At 38.2% G+C, this 11,693-nt stretch overlaps 1 protein-coding gene and 1 long non-coding RNA gene across 3 annotated transcripts; one reads left to right on the forward strand and one right to left on the reverse strand.

Moving 5' to 3' along the window:
- Positions 1-4,153: 4,153 nt before the first annotated feature.
- Positions 4,154-5,027, reverse strand: LOC141486420 (uncharacterized). The gene is made up of 3 exons (XR_012467825.1): positions 4,711-5,027; positions 4,385-4,591; positions 4,154-4,327 (listed from the first exon to the last, which is right to left on the reverse strand). It is a non-coding gene; the product is annotated as an uncharacterized lncRNA (long non-coding RNA).
- Positions 5,028-5,270: 243 nt separating this feature from the next.
- LOC141486419 (ADP-ribose glycohydrolase OARD1-like) lies at positions 5,271-11,692 on the forward strand. Of its 2 annotated transcripts, none has more exons than XM_074184352.1 (2): positions 5,271-5,361; positions 5,450-11,692. In XM_074184352.1, exon 2 carries the CDS (start codon positions 7,755-7,757, stop codon positions 8,361-8,363), a length of 609 nt encoding a protein of 202 aa, XP_074040453.1. In that variant the 5' UTR covers positions 5,271-5,361; positions 5,450-7,754; the 3' UTR covers positions 8,364-11,692. Both variants share the same exon structure in this region, with proteins under 2 accessions (XP_074040453.1, XP_074040454.1).
- The last annotated feature ends 1 nt before the right edge of the window (position 11,693 follows it).

The following is an 11,693-nucleotide window of genomic DNA, read 5'->3' on the forward strand; positions in this document are numbered from 1 at the left end:
TTATGATGCTTGAGTTTGAGGAAAACCCACATACATCGAGAAGACAGGCATCCACTACATTCACTGTTAGCCATAAACATAACATATTAAAAGAAAATAAAATGCACGAGCTCATGGAAGGCGATTTTGATAGAAGAACTTATTTTTGTGAGCAAATGATGGACATATTGGATAACAATATCATCCAATTAGAAGACGTTATGTTTTCTGAGGAGTGTAGGTATTTTGTCTCTTAACGGTCATGCTAATCGGCAAAATTGCTGCTACTGGTCAACGAAAAATCTTCACTGGATGAGGGAAGAATACACGCAATACCTTCAAAAGGTAAATATTTGGACAGGGATTGTGGAAAACTATATCATTGGTCCCTTTTTCATTGAGGGCAACTTGAATGGGGATAATTATTCGGCACCACTTCAAAATGATGTCATTCCAAGTTTAGCAAATGTTGATTCAGGAAACCCTCAACTTCCAGTGAATACGATATGGTTTCAGCAGGATGAAGCACCACCATATCACCAAATTAATATCCGGCAATACCTCGATACAACCTTTCATCCTGTTGAATCACTACCAAGAAGATACAACGAAGCCTCAGATCGGATAAAGACAAAAGGGATCCACTATCAGCAGCAGGGGTTTATCGCATACCGTGCACTTGTGGGAAGGTATACATCGGAACCACCAAAAGATCCATGAGAACAAGGCTGAAGGAGCATTAAAGAAACTGCAGACCAGGCCAAACGGACAAGTCAGCTGTGGCAGTGAAGGAAACCACAGGATTCTGTATACACGGAATGCATTGCCCCCGACCAGGGATACCATAGCCGACTGGTACGGAGGCAATAGAAATTCCCAAACACACGGATAATTTCATCAGAAAAGAAGAAGCTCAAACGAATATGGAATCTCATTCTGAAAAGTTCAATAATGACAAACAGCATGACGGCAGGTAGAAAAAGGTCAACGAACGTTATTGACAATTTACCAAATCCAGTCCGGTATTATTACACCAGACTACATACATCAACATAAACACGCTTTACGTAATTTACCTAAGCCACACCACACTACCTGTGGAATCAACATAAATACGCGTTACGCAGCCGTAATATCCAGTCATATCGGAGATATTATCTCTGAGGAAGCTAGCCAGTCGCGCCAGCGAAACGTCAGAAAGAAATTCCATAAATCTAGGGCCCTCAAACCCGTAAAATAGTGACACTAGGTTATTTTTAATTTCGAAACAGCAACAATTCTTGAAAAAGACGAAAAACTAACCAATATATTTATTGTATTATTTTTATTATTATATCTATTTATATATTTATTATTGGTTATATGAATGATGAAGATGACATTTCAATTGAAGCTTATCAGTCGATGTTATCTTTCGTGGTGGCCGTGGTAGTGGACAGACGTGCCGATAACGTCCGTTCACAAAGAAGGTACGCGGGTGCCACGTGCTGTCGCGAGACTTCTATTTATGTTGTGATTTTCTATTGTGCGAAGTCATCAATATGTTAATGTTTATGTGAAAGTTTACACAAAAATGTGAAGTGAGGGCACCCCTTTATTCACGCCGGTATCCAAACTGGGGTGGTTCGGATAACCACGTAAAGGGGGCCATATGTATGTGAATTTAAAAAAACCCGAAGGTCTCCGGAAGAGGAGGTATATGTGGAAAAAATCAAAAGGTCTTCCGAACAGAAGGCGACAATAAAAAAGTTGAATTGTTTTCACCATAAAAAGTTCGACAAAAAAGGGGCAGCATTCCTTTGAGCAAGACCGCTGCCCTCACCACGACGAAGGTGCCGTCATCTTTGATAGAAGGAGCCTGGACAAAGGTGCCCGAGTGGGAAGCAATGTCCAACAGAATTAGAGAGAGAGAAGCTTATCAGTATAGCAGATATATTATAGAAAATTAGAATTGCCTCGACCGCGTAGTAACGGCAACATCCATCAACTTTCTAAAAAATAGTTAAATCAAAGCAATCTAATTATATTAGTATTTTCCAATATTCTAATCGCAGAAGAAAAATTACTATGAATATAGTAACCAAGTTAGTGGGAGTCATCATGAGATGATTGAGATATCTTCAGATATTTAAAATTCAAATTTCACCACGAAACTTATTGAGAAATCACTCTTTAGCAGTACTTTATCGCTCTGTTCCGACGGGTGAGCTTAATCATCTATCAACAGCAATCATTCATCATATTTCTAAAACTCTGAGCTAAATTTGAACTCAAACGAGTTTACAGCAATTACTAAAAAAATGTCGCCAACAGCTTAGTACGAGAACGGTAGAAATAAAATTAGTTCCGTAAAGTTATATGCCCTCAGGGACCAATTTGCATTATTCAACAATAAAAATACGTGATTTGTATCCTGGTGAAATTAAAAGTGTTGGATCCCAGTTGTATTCTTAGCGTTCAATGGGATGGTGACGTTTGTGTGAATTTTTTTAGTACCCAAGTAGATACATGTAATAGTATAGTGAATATATAATAAGCAACTCTAAAGCTATTATTCTTTCTTCAATAGTTTAACTAAAACAATTAATTTTACTAGGACTTCTCAGCGAATTATCATAAAAATATTACCGCCTGGCTATTTTTCTAAGCAACGAGGGCAACTTTGCCGTCTGAATTTTTTCTGCACGCAATTGAGATGATTTTTTCTGATAAAAATCTGGTTCTCCTGAATTCTCGTAGTAATACAGTCCGGAGGACCCATTTTGTACAGACTTGAGTTCCTTTTAGTTATGAAGATGTCATATTTTGAGTAAAGTATATTATTATTATGCCATGATTTAACGACCTCAAATCCTTAAGACATCTGAACTGTATGTACCACACTTATAATGTGACTTTGAAACAAGAAACAAAAAATAAACTACTCAAAATGAATATAGAGACACATCCCTAAAACCCAATAAGTAAAAAAATATGTATTATTTCATGATAAAAACTTCTGGTGTGTACTCTATACTAATTCTTATCATGTTCCATTTGGTTGTTGTTTACTTTTTTTACTTCTTTTTGTACTTTTAGCTACAAAATCATTAATATGAAAAATTCTGTATTGTAATGAATCTGAAGCCGGCCCTGACCGATATCTCAGTCAGCAAACGTATGACTCATCGCGAAACATCGCGAAAGGTGTAGATGAGTCCCGAAATCCCTAGCGAGATCCGGAGCGATCGTTGCCGATATATCTAGAGAGCGAATCGAGCGGTTAACAAACAGTGAAGATAAATTAAGCGTTAGTTGCTAAGTGTTGTATATAAATTAGTTGTGAAAGTGGAATATTGTTAAAAATAAATTTGTTTAAGACAGTTAATTCTCCAATTCGTTACAATTGGTGATCAGAAGTGTATTTTTAAAATAAATTTGTGAACGCTTGGTGGACAATCTTTGTATTACAGTAAAATTGACTATAAAACTTCGCACTTTCGCGCAGATAGACTGGTGATTCATTGTGTTTCGCGAAGTGGACAGTACCGGACGACGGAAACATAAACTGATAGACCTTTCTCGCGAAAAATAGACTTGTGAAAATAAATAAGTGTTTTGGACTTCATTAAATAAGTGGACATATTCAGTTTTGAGTAGAATAGACAGTAAGAGATAAAATTTGTTCAAGAAAAGTGCGCCTAGTGGACTTGAAAGTCGCCAAATTGAAGCAAGAATTGGAAGAGAGAGAACAGAACAGAAGCATATGTCCTGCCCAACCAGAAAGACTTTACCGTCGCTGACATCCTGGTAAAGGAATGGATATGTCGATTCGGTGTTCCATTGGAGCTGCATTCGGACCAGGGCAGAAATTTTGAGCCCAACCTGTTCCGAGAAATATGTAAACTGTTGGATATTCGAAAGACCAGAACCACAGCCTTACATCCACAGTCCGATGGAATGGTGGAACGAATAAATAAGACCATAAACCGCTACTTGTCCAAGGTAGTCTCTGACCATCAAAGAGACTGGGACCAATACCTCCACCTGTTCCCGCTGGCTTATCGTTCGGCAGTGCACGAGTCAACCGGTCAAACCCCTGCCAGTATTATAATGGGACGAAAGCTGCGGCTTCCTTGCGACCTGAAATTTGGGACGCCGCCAGAACAAGACACTGCGGGGAAAGACTATGTTGTTACGTTTCAATTTAGCACTAGATCAATACTGCTCCTATGTGACCTTTCAAAACACTACGTTACCTTCTAAGATCTTTATTCAAAGGATATTAACAATGTAATTCAGTTACAAGTTGATTTTATTCATTTAACATCATAGTAATGGGAATCTTCCGTTCCATAGAAAACCATACCTGAAATGTACAAGAATAAATGTATGCTCCCTGACTAACTGCTTGACCAGTACTTACGCATTCTCCTATTGCCAATCGACGTTGGAGATCCGAAATTCCTCGCTAGGTTGAAATAGTTGTTATTGTTTGTTTCTCAGTTTTCTTCACCTATCATTTTTTCAGCCGTTGTCTGCCTTATTCCCTATATCTTTCCGAGAATATTTCTTGCATAGATTGTTATTCATCACTTCCAGAAGGTTTACTGACATATTAGAGCCATATCGCCTGAAAAACAATATTAGTTAGCTCTGGTTTCTGAATACTGTTTGATATTTTCGGTAAATATTCTGCATAATATGAATGCTCTAATATTTGTACTGAAAGGGAAGGATGTGGCGACTTACCTTATATGTTTCTATTCCATCGCATGAATAAGGATTGGTAAATAGTTGAAAATAGGTTGGAACAATATTTTTGTATACATTCTAATACAAGGTTAAGAGACAGCTGTTGGTTGACATCTGCCGAACTTTCGTAGTGTCGTTCCGTCGACTTACACCGAACTAGTTCTACAGTTGTTCACGGGTGAGGGATTGATCGGTTACTCAAGTTGTCAAGGGTTGTTTAAGGGTTGCATTGCTTTGAGAAGGAGTTTTGATGGGTCATGGACTTGTTGATATTGTCTCAAGTGGCTGTGGAGGAATTTATAGATTTATGATGTTGTGCACAGCGCTCCCTTGGTGCTTGTAGGGTAGGTTGGACGCACCGTGGCAACAACTGGTTAGCTGTCAGATGTGGCAGTCTTTTAGTATTCGGAAGTTGGCCTTCGATTGAGCTTGGTTCGGAGTTCAAAGCGTACCATCAGACTGATTGTAGGATATATATGGTTGTATTTGTGCCATCCTTCACTGGGATTATTTCTACAAGTCAGGATTGTATAGTGGAAGACTGATTGGTCATTTTGGTGTGGATATTTGCAGTCTGAAACTTAAGCTCTTTTGAGGATTTGTGGTGGTTACCGAACTCGTGCCAGGTGGAAGGATTTCCGAAATTAGGTATGTCTAAATCACTGTCGCATCTCTCATGTGGTCTTAGCTATGATATCACCTCTTCAATTCTACAACCTTCGTTTCTCGTCTCTAGCGTCGTAAGAAACAGAAGGCCCTCAGTCACTCATCAAGTCCCAGTAGGACCTCCGTGCAGAGCACCGCACACGAAGAAACGTATAGAAAACCCCTTGGCCAGTTTTTTTATCTTTCTGGATCTTATTTGGTGATCCATTACTGGTCCAGCTTGTCGTGCCCTACAGGGTGATCTATCTTGGTGGTGCTACAGGGTGATCCATCTCCGCCGTACTACAGGGTGATCCACCGGTGCTACAGGGTGATCCATCTCCGTCGAACTACGGGGTAGCCTAACACCATATACCGGGTGGCCCAAAAGGAGCACGCAAGTTATAATTGATTTATTTGAAAATTTGTGCTATACTGAGATATTTAAATAATTTTTTGCCCTTATGTTTATTGATACCTGTTGATATAGTGTTGTTTATCGTTTATTGATTAAGAGTTGTTTATTGATACCTGATTGATATAGATATTTGTGAAACGGAAATTGAGGTATATTCTTCCTTTCACGATTGCTGATTGACACCGATGCGCCTACGCCTGAGCTCACGCGACGCAAACGAGTTTGTCTTACCATCCGATACTAGTATTTACGATTTCACCTACTCAATTTTCGTGGTAGTTTTACTCGACGTATTGTAGTTTTTTTGAGCGTCGTTACTACCGTAATTTATGGCTGATTGAATTCGTGGTTATATACACCGCGCTCTTGTATTGACATCTGAACATCGCGTAGTAGTGTGAATATTGCATTGTTGTCTTAGAAGCGTTGTTGGTTAATCCATGTAAGTTAGGATTACCGAATAAATCATATTGGGGATCTTTATCTTTTATTTCCAATATTAATTGGTAAGTTATTGATATTGTGAGTTACTTAGGGTATCTGGAGGATTAAATTTACCTGGCGCCCATTAAGATCTATTTGAAATTTGCTAAGTTGTTTAACCCACTCCCGTCTCCACTGTTTAGCTTAGCCGCGGATACCCATCTGTCTTATTTGTTACCGACAGATGATTTAGTCTCCTCTTGTGGTTGTGAGGTGACAATGTCAGCAAGCTTCGGCAGAGAATGGACGACATCCATGAACGAGTCCATCTGAACATCCGGAGTGCCAGCGATAGGATGAAGAAGGCCTATGATATCAAGGCGAATGCTGGAGAATTCGAAACTGGTGACCTAGTTTGACTGTACAACCCTAAGCGACGCCGTGGTTTATCACCGAAGTTGCGGAACTCGTGGGAAGGTCCGTAAAAAATCATGAAAAAGATTAATGACCTCGTCTACCGAATCCATAAGCCACCTCGTGGAAACCCTAGGGTCGTCCATTTTAATAGATTGGCTCCTTATGCTGGCAATCACGACCAAGTTCGCGTCCTCAGACCACCAGAGGATGAAATGACGTTCCAGCAATTCATGTCCTTATACTCGAACGGACAGAAGGTCGTACATGGGGTAACTCGAGAAGAGCCTCGAGACCTTTTCAAGGTTCCAGTTGATTACGCACTAGCTCACTGCGTGGCCAAGGATCTTCAAATGTCCAAGGGTATCGCTGTGATATTCAACAAGAAATTCGGTCAGCTCCAAACATTACGAGGACAGAATCCAGAAGTCGGAGGTGTGCTACAGTTGAAGAAGGGTCAGAGTAACATTTTCTACTTGGTGACCAAAAAGCATTCTCGAGACAAACCGTCGTATGAAGATGTCTGGAGGAGTCTTACCAGACTGAGGGACACGATGCTCGACCAGAATCTCGTGGACTTGGCAATCCCGAAATTAGCCTCTGGGCTTGACAGGCTGGATTTTGGTGTGTGGTAACCATCTTCCACGACCGAACATAAAGACTGTGGAGTGTTACTTCTATCGAACTTCACAGTGCAGATATGGAGAGTCCTGCAGGTATCGACACACGCCAAGGATGACATTTCGGGTCGAAACGTCTTTAGGAAGGGGGCAATGTAATGAATCTGAAGCCGGCCCTGACCGATATCTCAGTCAGCAAACACATGACTCATCGCGAAACATCGCGAAAGGTGTAGATGAATCCCGAAATTCCTAGCGAGATCCGGAGCGATCGTGGCCGATATAAAAAGGAGCCACTTCTAGTCGGCCAGGAGTCTGTATCTAGAGAGCGAATCGAGCGGTTAACAAACAGTGAAGATAAATTAAGCGTTAGTTGCTAAGTGTTGTGTATAAATTAGTTGTGAAAGTGAAATATTGTTAAAAATAAATTTGTTCAAGACAGTTGATTCTTTAATTCGTTACAGTATTAAGTTTCACTTTACTTTAGTTCGTGATAGGTATTAAATTTTAAAATTTAAACAATGAAAGTTGATGTATTGGGTAGAAGAAGGATACATAGGGTGTACCTCAACGAATTTCTAGTAGCTAGAGCAGTGGCTAGAGCAGTCGAAGTAGGGTATTCAAGACGTCGTGTAGCCCAAATGCTTAATGTGAGTCATTCTGCGGTTTCCAGAGCTTGGAATCGCTACCAAATTTACGGCATAGTAAAAAGAGCCCCTTATCCTAATCGACAAAGGGCAACAACCCGCAGAGAAGATCGTTTGTTACGACTTTGGGCAATTAGGGGTCGCACCGATTCTGCTAGAACACTGCAAAATCGCCTTATAGAAGCTACGGGAACACGAATTTCGAACCAAACGATACGAAACCGACTTCACGAAGTACAACTCCATGCAAGACGACCTGCTAGAGCCCCTAGATTAACCCCAGCTCATCGAGGAAATCGTAAAAACTTTTGTCAAGAGCATCGTAATTGGAATTTAGAGCAGTGGGCCAATGTAATGTTTACAGATAAAAAAAAATCATGTTCTTCAACAATGACGGACGTGTTCGGGTATGGAGACGTCCCGGTGAACGCTATTTGGATGACTGTGTGCAAGAAATTGTTCCATTTGGAGGTGGATCGATAATGGTATGGGCTGGTATAACTTTGACAAGACACACGGACCTTGTGGTATTTCGGGAAGGGACATTACATAGAGGAGACATTGGAACCTCATGTCGTCCCATTTTCCCAAAATATGGGCGCTGGGTTCATTTTACAACAAGATAATGCCAGGCCACACGTAGCCAGGGTCATGAGAAATTTCCTACAGGAGCACAAATTAACGCATGAGATGGCCAGGTAATAGTCCGGATTTAAATCCTATTGAGCAGCTATGGGATGAACTGGAAAGGCGTTTGAAGGATCATCAACCCTTCCACAATCTGAACCAAGTTGCAGATGCTTTGTTGACGATTTACGAGCAGTTACCACAACAAACAATTAGAAATTTGATGGAAAGCATGCCTCGTCGTTGTGCCGAACTTCTTAGAGCCAGGGATGGACGTACTCACTATCAATGTACATTTTTCAAAATTTGTTTCTGAAATAAATTTCATTTGTTTTTGACACTCATTTGTATTTCTTTTTAATCGTATTAGCAAACATCATTTTGAAAACAATGTAAGTTAAATTTAATAAAGGCACCTAAAAACTATTTTATAAATATAAATGTTTCACAAAATAATACATATTTTTTTACTCATTACATTTTAAGGGCATGTCTCTATATTCATTTTAAGTAGTTTATATCAAAAATCTGTTGCCTGCGAACAAATTGTGACAAAATTTCACTAACTCGATTAACATTGTCTAATATGATTCGAAATCTATGAAAGAACAAATAAAATTAGAATGAATGGCTGAAATATCAATTATATTAATCAATAAAATGTGAAATAAAATTACAATGAAAATAATAAAAATGAAGGCAAAAAATTTAAATAACCACAGACTAAAAGGAAATAAAAAGAACAGAAATCAAAAATAAGCAAAAAAGAAAAATAAAAAAAAGATTTCAAACCAAGTTACTTCACGACGTTTCGATTTTCAATATCCACAATCGTCTTCATAGGTTTCGAATCATATTAGACAATTATAGTTCGAACTGGAAAAATTCACCATGATACATTGTTAACCACTTTCAAACAAAAATTGTGACAAAGTTTCATTGGTCAAACCTATTTTTTAGATGATAGACACATAGGCTTCTTCAACAGCTTTTGAGCAAAGGCAGACTATCCTCAAATGAGGGGTAACTTTCATTCACATTCAATTTTGAATCAGATAAGAGTTTTATAAAGTTAAAAACCAGAGTCCAAACACAACGCATTTATGATTCAAAACCAAACAGTCCTTTTTCGACCCGCCGTAGGTCTCATCAGTGGTGCTAGGCTGAACCCTTGAAAATCAAGCCTAAGTAAATGATCCTCAGAGAAGTAATATATAAAGGGGGTCATCGAAAACCAAACATGCGTTTAGATAAAAAATCGCTCGAATCATTCTATTTTGATTTCATCTCGATAAAAGACACATTTTCAACTATGCCTTTTCCACCCTCTTGGCGGAGTGCGATACAACCACCAATTTGTCTTTTCCACGTTGCCTCCTTTTTTGAAATTGCTAAAATACTCAACGAATCAGAAAGTTCTTGAAAAAAGTTGACAAAAAATTAATGTTACGCCTAGCTACTAATTATGCATTGTGTAGTTGACTGATCATTTAATGTGATTTTCTTACGACACCTACTAATGGTCGCATCACCTTTTTTCTATTGTTCATTAAATGAACTCTGTGTCCAAGGAAACAGTGGACAACATGGGAGAATCAGAAACCGTAACAAAGCCGGTTAAATTTCCTTGCTGGACATTTTGTATTTATTCTGATCCAAATCAACTCTGCTACTCTGCACCATTGGTAACTTCATCATACCTGTTTAAACGTATTACACTGAATAGTGAAACTAGTAGCCTCCTTTTTTACTTTCATGAAAATGCAAGAAACAAAAAAACAATTTAGCAACGCCTAATCACTTTCTGAAGGGAGTGCTGAGGGAAATTTTTAATTTTTTTTTGAAGAAAATTATATTTCATTTATAAATACCCCATCCACCGACTTTGAAACCTGTCGTTCGGGTAACTACATATGAGTGATGAAATTCACGTATGAGTTAGAAAATAAAGGACAACTTCCATTTCTTAACGTTTTGGTAATGAGGAGCCAATGTGGAAAGTTATAATATGATGTATTTAGGAAGGAAACAATCATTTACAGGTATATTCCTGACAGTTTACATTACTGTGGAAAGCACACACGTGCTGGGCTGAATTAGTGTAGAAAGGGGTATCAGGTATCATTTTATGAGAGTCGATCTGATTTCATCAACAACACAAAATTTGGTAAACGAAATCTCCAAAAAGATTTTATTGGGGATAATAATTGTGCCAAATATTTTGAGAATAAAGGAATTGAAAATAATTAAAACCAACCAGCAATCATAACTATTACTACATCACCAATTACAAACATTACCAGAGCGTAGGTACACAAAAACAGTCAATTTCTTCAAAAGTGGTATTTTTGAAAAGAAAAGACCAATCGGTTCAAAATTCAAAATCCATATGATTTTCAAAACTGAAAATTATCTCAGGTCTTCAATTACCCAAAAAACCGGCAAATGAGGAACAAAAATTAAGAAATCGTGTTTACAGTGTTACGTGTATTTCTAGTTAGACTTCTATTGGTGAGACTTCAAAACCTTTAGGAACGAGAAAAATCTGAACACCAGAATAATTTAAGAAACCAAGATCCAAGGAAATCCAAATGAGCAGATCATATTTGCACTTCTAATGACAAAGTCCAATGAAACGTGAAGAAAACTCAAAGAAACAGCTTGTATAATTTTGAATGAAAAATGAAGCATAGCTATCTCTAAGTAAGAGGGCTGAACTGGAAACATTTCATACTAAGGAAAATCATCAACATCCAGTGTACTTGCTGTGTATGTAAAAACTCTCATTCAATTTCGAAAGATTTTGAATTGACTTCTACAGAATTGTGTGCAAGTTTCATCAGTTTTCTATGAGGTTTCATTTAAATTTTATTCAAACGCAGTAACATTTCTGGTAAAATTTTGTAATTTGACTTTATATTTGATCTATATTGAAAATATTTTTTCATCTACTGCCGCTCTCTCTTGCCGCAACAGTTTAATCATCTTCTGATGATGCGGAACGTTTATTCTGGTGTGGAAAAAGTGTTTTCATTATAATCTTTTCTCGACAGATTTTCTACCTATCAATTTTTTCCATTCCAGAGATGTGAAAATCCATAAATGTCCAGAATAATATTATAGTTGGACTTGGGAAATACAGAAACTTCCACGAATTACTATAAAAACCACGACCTTGATCATCAT

The sequence above is a fragment of the Leptinotarsa decemlineata genome, unplaced genomic scaffold (genome assembly GCF_025532065.1).
Source record: "Leptinotarsa decemlineata unplaced genomic scaffold, Ldec_3_MD MMD2_tig00026354_RagTag_RagTag, whole genome shotgun sequence".
Lineage (NCBI taxonomy): Eukaryota > Metazoa > Arthropoda > Insecta > Coleoptera > Chrysomelidae > Leptinotarsa > Leptinotarsa decemlineata.

Coding starts and splice junctions, on each gene's coding strand:
- LOC141486419 (XM_074184352.1), top strand. CDS start 7,755: ATGAAAGTTGATGTATTGGGTAGAAGAAGGATACATAGGGTGTACCTC.